The 14,142-nt window shown below is 33.9% G+C and overlaps 2 protein-coding genes across 4 annotated transcripts; both read left to right on the forward strand.

The window, feature by feature from the left end:
* The first annotated feature begins 1,623 nt into the window (after nucleotides 1-1,623).
* Nucleotides 1,624-7,584, forward strand: LOC104890234 (isopentenyl-diphosphate Delta-isomerase I). The gene is made up of 6 exons (XM_010675642.4): nucleotides 1,624-1,987; nucleotides 3,245-3,300; nucleotides 4,748-4,839; nucleotides 5,951-6,053; nucleotides 6,140-6,277; nucleotides 7,045-7,584. The coding sequence occupies exons 1-6, from the start codon at nucleotides 1,737-1,739 to the stop codon at nucleotides 7,299-7,301; spliced, it is 897 nt and encodes a 298-aa protein (XP_010673944.1). The 5' UTR covers nucleotides 1,624-1,736; the 3' UTR covers nucleotides 7,302-7,584.
* A 2,815-nt stretch (nucleotides 7,585-10,399) lies between these two features.
* Nucleotides 10,400-13,418, forward strand: LOC104890233 (putative 4-hydroxy-4-methyl-2-oxoglutarate aldolase 2). Of its 3 annotated transcripts, none has more exons than XM_010675641.4 (2): nucleotides 10,400-10,558; nucleotides 12,731-13,418. In XM_010675641.4, the coding sequence occupies exon 2, from the start codon at nucleotides 12,749-12,751 to the stop codon at nucleotides 13,247-13,249; it is 501 nt and encodes a 166-aa protein (XP_010673943.1). In that variant the 5' UTR covers nucleotides 10,400-10,558; nucleotides 12,731-12,748; the 3' UTR covers nucleotides 13,250-13,418. The 3 variants fall into 3 exon arrangements, with proteins under 3 accessions (XP_010673943.1, XP_048499551.1, XP_048499550.1); XM_048643594.2 differs by lacking the exon at nucleotides 10,400-10,558 and adding an exon at nucleotides 10,713-10,846; XM_048643593.2 differs by lacking the exon at nucleotides 10,400-10,558 and adding an exon at nucleotides 12,588-12,611.
* The last annotated feature ends 724 nt before the right edge of the window (nucleotides 13,419-14,142 follow it).

Genomic DNA, 14,142 nt, shown 5'->3' on the forward strand with positions numbered 1-14,142 from the left:
AACTTCTTTATTTTGTTCTATTATTAATAATTTCAGATCTAGAAAATCAAGACGTATGAATATGATCTCAAATCAACTTGTTTTTGTTTCCAGTCATATTTATCTAAACTTCAAAAGATCTTGCTAGAATCAGATCTTGTTATAGAATCACCACTGATTTTGTTAACTCTGTGTTTTCAATTTACACTTTTGTAATCAAATTTTGATATTGTTTTAATTTGTGTTCTTAATGTATGATCAGGTTGAGAAAGTATCTTATAGAATTACTTGATATGATTTTATTCGTCTATTTTGTTAATTTTTTTGCTCAAATAAGGGTATTTAATTTAATACGTTAATTTAACTAGTTTATAATAAGGCCACGTTTTTAAAAACTAAATTTGACTTACTATGAGATGACAAGTGAATAAAAACTAAAACACAACTCCCGTTAGACATTTTTTCATTCTTTTGGGTTTAAAAACAGTAAAAGACAATTCTTTTTATCGATTTTACGTTGAAACATTCATGTTCTCACTCAAATTGAAACAAAATTGAGTCATGCTATGTTTTTTCGCTATTCGACTATCTGGATAGACGATAAATTATATTCAAACTAAATACTTATAATGCATGTTCCTAGTACAAACATTAAAAAAAAAAAAAAAACGCAAACTAGCTTCCACAGTCAAAGAAAAAAAATGGCGCAAGTATATTTCAAAATAACATGACAATATTGATTTATTATTTGTACGAGCAAAGTGATGCAATAAAGCTTTCAATACTTTTAGAAATGAGTTTTAACGAGTGAACCTAATATATCAAAATCATGAACATTAAAATATGTACGAATACTAAGATCTTTCAGCAATATCAAAGTATGGTATTTGATTTTTTTGGGTGTATGGAACGCTAAGGTCATAAAGTACAATGACGTAAACGAGATCGGGTCTCATATTATGAGCATTACCTAATAAAACTTCACAAATCAAAACCATGTTCACATCATCTTATTTCCACTCAAGGCATGTTCTCTTCGGCATAAAATAGCTGAATTGAACTGAACTGAACTGAATTAAACTAAACTGAACTGAAATGAATAGTGATATGTGAGAGTAAAAGTATCGTCCTAAGCTGAACTGAACTGAACTGAATTGAATTTGAATTGAACTGAAAATAAGTTGGGGAGAATATCCCCTCAACCAGAACTATTATCACTTACTCATTTTTGCTGACAACACTACTATTTAGTATAAACTGATAATTAACGATCTCTAATGTTTTTTTTTCTCTCTTACACACTTTATTAATTTTTGCTAATTAGAACTAATGAAAATCTGGTCTCTACGAAAACTTATTTTCTAACCGATTTTTACTATTTAAAATTGATTGTTACCAAATATTATTCTTCACACATTAACTAAACATGACATAAATAATCATACTTCTATGACACGTTCGCACTCAAAATAATGCATATCACTATATCAACATATATTATGCGTAGGAAACGAAACGTAAGAAAAATATATAGCCAAAAAACCCAATAAACACGATTATTTCATGTACAACATCCATTTCAAGTGTAGAAAATAACCAATAAACACGATTAATTTTGCTACTACAACATAACATAACACAACCCAAATATAAAATATTGGCAATTACAAAACCTCCCAAAAAATAAAAATGTTCATTACAATTTTCAATTATCAATTTATCATCATCGTCCCAAGTATAGTATAGACTTTATAGTAATGGCATCTCATCTCAAAATTTTCGCCACCACTGTCTATAAATTTAATCCTCCCAATTTCTCTCTCCTCAGCAAAACTTCCCAGATTCTCTCTCTTAACAAACCCAAATCTCTGTCTTCTTCTTCTTTCTCTCTCCTCTCTTCTTCTTCTCCTTCTTTCTTCGCTCGATCTTTGGTCACCTCTACCATGGATGACATTCTTGCTGATTCTACCATGGATGCTGTTCAAAGACGACTTATGTTTGAAGATGAGTGAGTTTTCTTTCACTATAAAATTACCCTTTTCAAAACTTTGCTCATTTTGTTAGAAAGTTTGTGATTATTAGTTGAATTTGATTGTTACTGATTAATTTGTTTCTGGGTTCAGCTTATTTTGATTTTTTTTTAATTGATTGGTCAAGGTATGGAATTTTGTTGTTTTGAGTATTGGAGATTCTTATTTATGATCAATGTTGATCTGGGTTATGCTTTGATTATGTTGAATTTCAGTAATTCATGTGGTAATGTTTTTTATGGTAGCAAATGTTTTGTCATATGCTTCATTGGCTTTGTACACTTGAGTTTTCACGGTCTTCAATGCACTACTTTGACGGACCATACATAAATTTAATTATGTATTAGTGCAAATTGTCAAAAAATATACGTCCTCCTTTTTTTTAAATGCAACAATTGGACTTTTCCACTATTCACAATCACATCTGTTACTTCGACTAAGATTTATGATTTGTACATAATGAAAAACATAGTTAGCTGAAATGTTATTGAATTCGTCTCATGACCCACTTTTATAATATGTAAATTTTATAATTTTTAACTATATGTAATTATAGATATACATGGTCAAAGTAATGTCTTGTTATACGTGAAAGTCTAATTTTTGTATTTAAAAAGACACGGAGGAAGTATTTTGAAACTAGACATTGAGATAAATTTAACAAGATCTCACATAATTATGTTATTATTTGTATAGTGGTGGGAAAATGCAAGTGTTGCATTCTTTGTGGAGGGGAGGAAGTATTGATGTTAGTTGGTCAATGGGTGTTACAAAGATGGTTGAATGATGCTATTCTTTCTGGGAAAAGCTAGTTTTTTTTAATGGTTTTATGTCTGAGATCAGTTGCCAAATACTAGACCTTGTGACTTTTGTTAGCTTTCTAAGCTCATTATGTTAATGTGATGGTCTGTTCCTTTTTACAAGTGCGACGAATCCGATCTGTGCCTTTGTTGCCTTGATGGTTTCGCTGTGACAAATCGATATGGTGCATCTCAGAGTTCTTACATGAACCTTCATGCTGGAAATATGTACCTTGTGCTTAATGTTCAAAGTGTTGGAGTGCATTAGGATCTAAATATTGACATGCCTTCATGTTGCTTATACGGTTTGCTGTCGACATGTATCAAATCTCGGGTCATTTTCCTAATATTTCAATTTGGATTGCCAATAAGGACTAAACTGCACAAGACTCTGCTATATCCTCTTTTCTAATGCATTGTCTAACTATTTTACAGATGTATCTTGGTGGATGAGACTGATAATGTAATCGGCCACGATACCAAGTACAACTGTGAGTTCTTCTGCCTCCTCTGATAGTTTGGAGATACTGTTAATTGCTAAGAATTAAATCAGTGTTTAGTCAATTCAACCCCTAATTATCAGTAGCTCAATGTCTATATTTGTTTAGTTAGTGGTCATATATGATGGTAATGGTAATGGTAATGGTAATGGTAATGGTAATGGTAATGGTAATGAATTATAGTGTAAATTGTTAAAGAAAATTTCATGAAACTTCGTTACAGAACATTGGTTTTCCTTTATAAATTTTCTATAACCACCAATACCACATTCCCAAGTGGTAATGAAATTCTACGAAGAAAATGGATATTTTGGGATGAAGTAGCATTATCATGGGTAATAACATAGGATTCCCTTTACAGATATACACTACAATGCGTTCATTACCACCATTTATGACTAGGGTGAAGCACCGAACATGCAAACCAAAGCGACCGCTATTGGCTTGCATGTTTGGTGCTTCACCCTAAACTCAAGTTTGATCCTCATAAGTCATAAGCATGAAAGTCAGAACAATTATTGGATCTTGTTGGTGAACTCAAGTAGCATAGAATGGGAAGTGGTATCTTTAGCGCAAACCAAACCTTGATGACCACTTGATGCCTGATGCCTTCAGATAAACTAGTCAATGGTGTTTATCTTGAGTTTTTGCATAATCCAATTATAAGATTTGCTGGTGGAAATCCAATTAGTAGCTCTTTAGTGATATGATGTAATATTAGGATCAATGTAGCTTTAGTTTGCTTGGAGTTTTTGTGTGTAGTGAGCAAACATTTGTTGTTCTTTGGATTTCATTTTATTATTATTATGTTTATAGCCCTTCTTAATGCTTCTCAGCTTTCTGTCGCCGAGATTTTAGCGAAGGTTATGTTTCCCCGAGTCTGAGTCATAGTGTTTGGGACTTTTAAGAAACTTGGCAGAAAGTCTTGCTATTATTAATTTGTTACCTGTAGGTTCTTTGGCATTTCTGACCTCTAGATACTCGTAATCACCTTTGATATCCACTAATACCTCTTTAAGAAGTTAAAATATCTCCAAACTTGAACTCCACACTATTATTATTATTATCATTATCTACATAACTGGCTTCTAGACTACTTACAAAGGTGTGTATTGCGTGTTCATAGTCAAGATGTGGACATTTTGTTGTTTGCTACTTATTCTAAACTCCTGTTTTTGAATTCTTTTTCCACTTCTGTTTCGGTTGCTGTGAAATATAGCTTGTCAGTTTTGGTTGAAACATGACAGTGGAAATAAATAAGTATAGATAATTCTTAATTGCATACTGAGATTAAACGAACAATTGGGTTAAGATGTTTCCTTAATGGACAGCTGGGACATCGCATTACTTATGATAGTGGCATTGCCTTATTTCATTTTTTTGCGGGGTTTCCTGGGCTTGTTTCCATCTAATTTTTGTATTTGCTTATACTTTACAGGTCACTTGATGGAGAACATCAATGCAGGGAAGGCACTTCACCGGGCTTTCAGCGTATTCTTGTTCAATTCAAAATATGAATTACTTCTTCAGGTATTTCAACTGCTTCACCATTGGAAGGTTACAAATGTCTGTTCACCATTCTATCTAAAAGTTAAAGTTTATAATTGGATGTTTAGAACTACTTTAGGTTAGATCAGCTAATCTTCTCTAAGTTAGAACCTTACACTTTATGTATGATGCATAAATGAACTAGCGGACTTCCTGTCGATGAGACGATAACCTCACTTGGATGCTCTTGTATGCAGAGTCTCAGAGGTCACCATATGTTTGCTTGACCCATCTGATTCTTATCCATCAATGAATTCCTTGTCAAAATTCAAATTCCATCCAGTGCCTTGAGTTTACCCCCAAAAGTCCTTGTCAAAAGTTGTAGTTCTGTTTTCATTTTACTTTAAAATGGATTTGAATGTTGAATTTTTTATTGTCTTATATCCTCATCTTTGTTATTTAAAGCAATAATGTTATTCGTACATTGCTATAACAGATTAGAGTATGGCATTGAATCTGATTCCATTTTTGTCTTGCTAGTGTCAAGATCCAATTACTGGAAATAGTTTACTTTCATATTGTACTATATAGCTCTTAGTTATGTTAGTTGTAACCTGGTTACTTATTGACCCTGCACAGTATGCGTTTCTAGCAAGAGGAAGCTAACTGCCAATTTTGTAAACAGGAGTTTGAATTCATGCTTCTGTAACTTTTGATTTTGGATTATCATGCATCCGTGGTCATTTTTCACAACCAACCCCTACCTTTCTAATCCTTGCCCTTTGCATGTAACTCCTAGTCATAGGTTTTGTGGCTAGCCTGTAAGAGTCAAAATAGTGCAACATTGGTGTGCCAAAGTGTCGAGGACTCAGGTTTTCATATCGAATACGAGCAGGTATCCAAGTGTCGGAACCAGCTACTTTATGCAAAATTTACATAATCAGCCCAAATTGTTATGTTGAAGTGTCCATAGGCTATACCTGTACTCAAGTTCTGAACATCCAACATGGGTATTTGAGGGAAATAAAGAGTCTGAGTAACATGATTCTTACATAGCATTGGGCGAGAGTAGATGTATTTTGGGATTTTTGAGTAGACATTTGAGATAATGTTGTGTTAAATCAGCTTCTTGACTTGTTCATTCTATGTACAGCAACGTTCTTCCACAAAGGTGACTTTTCCGCTTGTGTGGACCAATACGTGTTGTAGTCATCCTTTGTATCGTGAATCAGAGCTGATTCCGGAGGATGTTCTTGGTACTTAAATCTCTCTTAATTTATGCAATTAAGTATTTCTGCACTTTTGGGTCAAAAATTTTCAACCAATTGCTCTCTGCTGTTAGGTGTGAGGAATGCTGCACAGAGGAAGCTTCTAGATGAGCTGGGCATTCCAGCTGAAGATGTGCCAGTTGATCAATTTACTCCTCTTGGACGCATGTTGTACAAGGCTCCATCGGATGGAAAATGGGGAGAGCATGAGCGTAATTTCTTTTACTCCATCTCCGTTTTTACGTCCCCTTTATTTGCTTCCACCCCCTTATGTAGGGCACCTGTTTTTGGGAAATAGAGGGTTTGGGGGAGTTCCAATTCCAGTTTCTCAGTAAGCCTTGTTTGTTTGTGAGTACAAGGGTGAAAGGGGAATAGGAGTTCATAGCTTGTATTCCCGTCTTTCAAATACCTAGGGGGAGGTAATATGGGAATTGAGGTACTGGATAAAATTACCAACATGGATGCCATTAGTAAATAGAAAGGAGAAGGGTATTACTAAGGTGGTTTGTGTAAATTTGCTAGTTTTTTCCAACCTAATCCATCACCAACTAAACAGGGAGTTGGCAATATCTGCATGAATTCCAATCAGTAATCAGTAATCACCAATTTCCTGTCCCTATCCACACCCTATAATCCCCATACACCCATTTCCACATACCAAACTTTTAAGATATTACATGAATTCACATAAGAACCCCTTCATTAATAATCGAGTCCTTTCCATCATCTTCTCATCAGTTATTATAATTTATAAGTAGCGGCATTTTGCAAAACCGAATCATAAATCATGACTACATGAGAAAAGGTGACAGCTTTTGCTGGGCTTCTGGGCAGACTAAAATAGTATATGAATGTAACTAAGAGACTATAATTTCTGAACGGAGGGAGTATGCGTCATAGTTCGACTGTATCTTTCTTCCCGTGTGCTTTTTTCTTGAAGTTAGTTCGCGGACTGACTCAAATTTGCACGGTGTTGCAGTTGATTACCTGCTGTTCATTGTAAAAGATGTCTCAATGACACCAAACCCTGATGAAGTGGCTGATGCCAAGTACGTCAGCCGAGAAGATCTCAAGGAGATTTGCCGGAAAGCTGATGCGGGTGAGGAGGGTGTGAAGCTCTCTCCTTGGTTCAGGCTTGTCGTCGATAACTTCTTGTACAATTGGTGGGATCATGTTGAAAAGGGCACCATTAAGGAAGCTGCTGATATGCTTACTATTCACAGGCTCTTAGATTAATCTCTGGCTCCTCAAGATTACTATTTCTGTTAGTCTCCTATAAAAAAGTTGTGTTTGTTGTCTTTTAGCAATGTCAAAAAGAAAGGGAAAAAAGATCTGTTGTTGCCTTGGCCTGTTTGCCCCCACACTTGTCCTGTCTAGTAGCAGGAAAAGCTTGTTTATGCTTTTGTAATTTTCTTAAATTTTACCTGAATTTTCTGGAATTGTAATTTGAGAGTGGACTTATTCTTGGTTGAGATATAACAGATTTATAATGCTCTTTAATAAGACAGTGATTATGATATGGTATTGGGCTGTTGGTTTTATTGGTCTCTGAACATGGGTTTGAATAAGCTCATCCAAACTCTCATTTTCTTTCCAACTCTAAGCTCAATTGGGTGGCTAAGAAATAGGTGTAATAATTTTAACTGTTGGAAAATTTTCGAATTTTTTTCATGAATAATTTCAAATGGGGTATTAATTTCTCATATGCGTTGAACTTGAAATTAATTCCATGAATACTGTTCACATAGAATAGCACGCAATTTTTTTAAATTTTCGTCAAAGCAAACCGCTACTCAGAGTAGTAATTGAACTTTAAGTTAAGTCGGTAGCGGTTTACGAGGCAAATGTATAGCGGTTTATATCGTAAATTGTTTATAATACTATGTCACAACGACTTATAGGGGACATTGGGCATATAATACTATGTCACAACGACTTATAGGGGACATTGGGCATATACTACTATGTCACGACTTATAGGGGACATTGGGGATGTTAGAGATTAGTATGGGGAACATTCATGACATTTTAAGATGGTGGTTCCAACTTCCAAGTCATTATAGAATAGCTTGAACATACAAATTACTATGAACTGAGATAGATGGATCATGCTTGGGTATCATGGTATACTTTACATAGAAGCAAACTATTCGAAAACTCATTATACCAGTAAGGAAATATTATACTTTTTCTGTTTTAAAATAGTTACACCATTTGCGTTTTCACGTTTATCGAGATGTTTTCTGAATGTTAATATCTCTAATTGCGTATAAGTAAAAATTATAAAAAGTTGATATTTTAGATTCTCGTGTTGAGACGAATTTAACAAAATCCCGCTTAAATATGTTTTTTCTTATATAACAGTGAGAGAAAACTTGTCAAAATTTGTTGATAAATAGTGATAAAATGGAAAATGATTATCATAAACAGTAATGGTTTGATATCAACCTTCACAAGAATACAATCACATGAAAAAGTAGTGGTGGTAGGCCGTTGTCCTGGGTGATGCGCAATTTTAATGGACTAAGGCTATGTTCAGTTCACCTTATTTTTGCTTATTTCAGATCTAATCAGATCAGATCAGATCAGAAAAAATAAGTTCAGATCAGATCAGATCTGTCAGTTTTTAAACTCATTTTTACTATTAAATATCTTTCATTACATATTAGTAAAAATTATAATGATTGAATATTAATAAAGTATTCATTGAGACGAATCAAACAAGACCCCACATGACTATATTTTTTCTTATATATTGAGAGAAATCTAAAGATAAGATCTTGTAATCAGATCAGTTCAGAAAAAATAAGTTCAGATCAGATCAGATCAGAAAAAATAAGTTCAGATCAGATCAGATAAGTTCAGATCAGAAAATTTCAGGTGAACTAAACATAGCCTAAATATGCCTGTCTCAATCATTATATGGGAGATTATATTCTTAAGCTTTCTTACTTTGGAGGTAATCTATGTATCTTAACATAGAGTCTTATTACCCAATTGTTAAAACAAAAAACATAGTCTTATAAAACAAAAAAAACAAAGTCTTATATTCTTGTAGACATGGTCACATAACATCAATTACAATTGAGTGGCTTATGGCATACACATGATATATAAAAGGACCGTGATAAACTATTACTCCTTCCGTTTCAAAATATAAGACATTTATGTTTTATAAAATTTAAATTGATCATAAATATTTCTCATAATATGATAAATAAAATTTATATAATTGGATTCGTCTTGGAAAATACTATAATAACATTACTTTTGAAAATTTTCTACAGAACAAGACCAACGCAAGACAAAAGGAGGAAATGTGCGCCACGTGGGAGATGTGTTACCCACGCACCTGGCTTGCGCGGCTCGCAACCAGCATGCGCCATGCTCCCAACAAGCCAGGTGCGCGAGGCGCACAACTCCCACGTGGCGTGCATTTTCCCATTTGGACTTCCTGGTCATTTACGGTATAAACCGCTATTCAAAGTAGCGATTTTACCTCGTAAACCGCTACATCAGTAGCTACTTAATTTAAAGTTGACCGCTAGTCTAAGTAGTGATTTGCTCTGCGGAAAAATATATAATTTTTTCCTCACCTGCTGTCCTACGTAGACGATATCCATAAAATTAATTTCAAGTTTAGCGCATAGAAGAAATTAATACCCCTTTGACATTATTCATGGAATAAGTTCTGAAATTTATAAGAGTAGTGGTTTACTTTGCCGAAAAATATATACTTCCTCCGTTCTATAATAAGTGAAACATAGGATCTGGGCACAAGATTTAATAAACATCACTTTCAAAAGCCAAAAAGTCATTAAATACCCTTTTCATTATCAAAAGGAGGAGAGAGAAAAGCAAACCACACAAGTTTGTGATGGGCACTCTTGTCATTTTGTCACTTTCTTTTTTCCATTTAAGGTATGTTTCACTTATTTTGAAACGTTCTAAAATAGTAAGTGTTTTACTTATTATGGAACGGAGGAAGTATATTTTTTCTCGCGTGCTATCCTGCATTGACGATATTCATAAAATTAATTTCAAATTTAACGCATGGAAGAAATTAATACCCCTTTAATATTATTCATGGAAAAAGTCCTAAAATTATAATTAACAAAAGAGATGCACAATTTATGTGATTACTCCTAGTAATTTGTCTCTATTCCCTTAGGAGAAATCCACATGATATTAATTTTAGGATAATGACTGTTCATCCTCGTACCATTTTACTCACTAGTAACTAAAGCCGACACTCCTACAATCCTACTCTATAATTTTAATAATATTCGTATGTCATTATTTCCTTTCTTAAGATTAATTTAAGATATTAATTTTATACAAATGTCAAAAGTTAAAAAAAGAAAAAGATTTCTCCTGTCATAGATTGATTGAAGACGCCTGAATTATCACAACTTTAACTCACTCTCTCTCTCATCTTCTTCTTCTCCATCTAAAAAGAATATTTCTTGCAAGTTTTAGCTTTCATTTGAGAGGTAATTTATTCTCAACTTTCATTTTTTTTCTCTTTATAATTGATTTCTGTTACATTTTCTTGGATCAATAATATAAAAGGAGAAGTCCTTTTTTTTTTTTTTTTTTTTTGTCATTATGATAAATCTTTGGGTTGTTAATTTATATGGGATTTTGGGTTTTTTTTTTTTTAATTTTATACTTTGATATTCTCTTATATTTCAATTTTCATGTTTTTCATGTCAATATTTGTTCAATGATTAGATACCTGAATCTGTTTCAATTATGGGCATTTTGAATCAAATCTTAAAGTAAGTTGTTATTAATGTTATTGTTTCTGTTGTTAAAGATTGTAATTTTTCTGGGCAATAAATTTTCTGATTCTTTTTGTGATATTTTCTGGTTATATATGCTGCGAATAGTAATAAAGTCATATTTTTAAAATTTCACATCTTGATCACTTGATGTATCTCATAATGATATAGGATTTATATGAATTTTCTTTTTTTTTTTTAAAAAAAAAAAATTAGGAAAGATGAGTAACTGTCTAACTGATTACTAACTTCCCAGATCATTTGACAAATTATTGACTTTTGGGCATGTTGAAAGTTAATTTAAGATTAAATTCTTCTTTGGAATGTTAATTGTAGCTGGTTGTTATTTTGCTCTTTTAACTTTGAGTTAGTTGATGGATTAATGAATTATTGCAAGGTAGATCAGTGGCTATATTTTGGTGATTAGTGCTAAAATTAGAGGCTTTCATGATGAACTTATAAAATTGCCTCTTCATGATTAGTGATCAGTTGTAATTAAGGAAAATCGGCTTTGATCACTAGAATGAATGTTAATTGGTAAGAATTGGTAATTGAATATGACATAAACACTAGTGAATGAGCAGATATCAGTTTTGATCTGTTGACATCAGTTTTAGTAAGTAAAAATCAGTGTACTTCAGTTAGAAGAAGGTGAGAACAGGGCTTTCATGTTCATTTCGACTGTTTACGTTTAATCAAGGACTCGAGGTGGTCCAAATTTGTAATTGTGAGCAGATTGTGTTCAGAACGGGGAAGTTGTTGGGGAAAATTGAAGAGGGGGAGGGGGGGGGGGATATGGAGACATATGGGTTGTTTAGGAAGTTTTTATATTAGAGGGCTATGTTCCCAACTATATATAATGGTGAGGAACTTTGAGCTCCTCATGTTCGATAATATCATTTAGGATCTGTTGTCTATGCTACCGCCTTGTGTTTGTATCATGTAGGAAAGAATTGTGTATGATAGCGGACAAATAGATGAATGTTGAGATGTTCTATAGCAAGAGAGTTACACATTAACTTGAGTCACATTTATTACTTTAGATGTTTTGCGAGATGAGGCAGTGAAACATCTTTCTAGTAGAAGTGTTTTGAAGTAGAAAAATATCGGTTAAATAAGTGGAAAACACCTTACTAACTTACATGTCAATGATTCTTCCCCATCCGACTTCTCCCTTGGCCTTCTTTGTTCGTCCTCGATCCCCTCTTCGCTCCCTTATTTTTTTTTTAATTTTTTGCAGAGGGAAGAAGTTAGTGATACCGGAGAGTAAATTATGGATGAGAAAAGATTCATCCGATAACGCCTTGAAAATTCAAGTTCATCTTTCGAACATGTTGCTTTTACTTACTTTGAACAGAATGAAGAAAGAGTTGCTTAGTGTAGTCTGATTTAGGGTGAAGTGGATACACTCTCTTTAGGATTGCGTACACCTAGCTTGGCTCCTCATTACATACCCAAGACGAGAGCCTTATTAAATCCATGATAGTGTTCATTAGAGCTGGTAATTTGGGTAAGAGGTCGTGTTTGCCCTCTTGTGGATCTTGGGGAGTTCGCAAAAATATATCAAAGAACTACATAGAATGTAGCTAGGGAAATGGATAATAAGCCAACTTTATCAAATCCAGTGGGTTTCTCTTAGTAACTTCATGTTCTTGTCATGTTGTGTCAGAGATTGCCTAATATCACATCTCTTGTATTTCAATTTCCAAAATCTACAAGAATGCTACATTACAGTCAAGTAGCTTTGATCTTGGTGACACAAGTATGTGTTCATTTAGGTCTAAAATCCACCTGATTACCTTGTTTTGTCATAGTTTGTCAATTATGGTTAAAGCAACTGATACTTGTGCTGAACATCCTTGCATATGATTTCTCCTGCAGGTCCTTGAAGTAACATACATGGCTTTAGTGGCAACAGCTGAAGTTTGTGATGCTAACTCACATCTAATTCAAAGTGGTGAGTTGCGAGCCCTACAGCCGATCTTTCAGATATACGGGCGACGACAAGTGTTCAGTGGACCCGTAGTCACCCTCAAAGTATTCGAAGACAACGTGCTAATCCGTGAGTTTCTCGAGGAGAAAGGCAATGGTAGAGTTCTCGTTGTCGATGGTGGAGGGAGCTTGCGATGTGCGATATTGGGAGGTAATCCAGTACAGCAAGCTCAGAACAATGGGTGGTCAGGAATAGTTGTGAACGGGTGCATCAGGGATGTTGATGAAATAAACGGCTGTGATATCGGGGTCAGAGCTTTGGCTTCGCATCCTATGAAGGCTAACAAGAAAGGTGTAGGGGAGAAGCATGTACCAATAACTATCGCTGGGACGAGAATCAGTGATGGGGAATGGATTTATGCTGACACTGATGGAATTCTGGTATCGCGATCTGAACTTTGCGTCTGATCATATGGTTAGTGTGGCAAATGGCAAATTTATCTTATTTGGTCGATTGAAATATGTTGATTGTGAGTGTATTTGAGAATATATATTATTTATTTGGACCATATAAATAGTTAATAGCTTATAATGTACCATTTTCTTGAGTTTGCAATAATGAAATGTATTTTGTGCATCTTAAACTTGGTATGCTTTTTCGCTGCTTCTCGATTGTATCAATTTCAGTTCGGGTCTATCAAGTCACCACTAATCATAATTTATCATTAACCGCGCTTAAATTTCAGGGTAAGATCATGTAATTTTGGGTGCACTTAAGGTTTGCTTAGGGTAATTTAGATTAGGTAAGTATTAGTTTCGCTAATTCTCTTCAGTTCTATAAATAGCTGGTTTAGCAACTAAAGCACTACTAGCATCTCAGAACTTGTGGCTTTTAGGCTGTACAGAATAAAATATATTGAATCAACTATTTCTTAAAATGTACAGAATAAAATCAGTTTCAAAGTTTCAACTTCCATCAAGATTCTTTGCTTGAAAGATTAATGGAAGAGGAAATGGCGAGAAAAAGGGGATTCTTAAGTGTTAAGTCCCCCATCCAACAAAAAGATGGAGAGGTGGAAGAAGATAACTTACTAGAATTCATATCTACTATATATCCATAAAGATAAACGTAGGGCCTGTTCAGTTCAATTCAGTAGCAATCAATTTAGTTCATTTCAATTCAGTTGCAATCAGTTCAGTTCAGTTCAATTCAGTTGCAATACAACTCCAATTATCATTTTATTATAGTTATAATTCAATAGAATTCAATTGCAATCAGTTCAGTTCTGTTCAATTTAGTTCAGTTGTAATCAATTCAATTGGTTTATGTCGAAAAGAGCAAGCCCGTAATCATGTATAAT

This window comes from Beta vulgaris, chromosome 4, assembly GCF_026745355.1.
Source record: "Beta vulgaris subsp. vulgaris cultivar EL10 chromosome 4, EL10.2, whole genome shotgun sequence".
NCBI lineage: Eukaryota > Viridiplantae > Streptophyta > Magnoliopsida > Caryophyllales > Amaranthaceae > Beta > Beta vulgaris.

Bases quoted from the DNA above. Each gene is read 5' to 3' on its own strand.
- LOC104890233 (XM_010675641.4), top strand. From the start codon at position 12,749: ATGGCTTTAGTGGCAACAGCTGAAGTTTGTGATGCTAACTCACATCTA.
- LOC104890234 (XM_010675642.4), top strand. From the start codon at position 1,737: ATGGCATCTCATCTCAAAATTTTCGCCACCACTGTCTATAAATTTAAT. The intron at 1,988-3,244 runs GTGAGTTTTCTT...ACTATTTTACAG, and splicing joins CGACTTATGTTTGAAGATGA to ATGTATCTTGGTGGATGAGA. The intron at 6,054-6,139 runs GTACTTAAATCT...CTCTGCTGTTAG, and splicing joins GATTCCGGAGGATGTTCTTG to GTGTGAGGAATGCTGCACAG.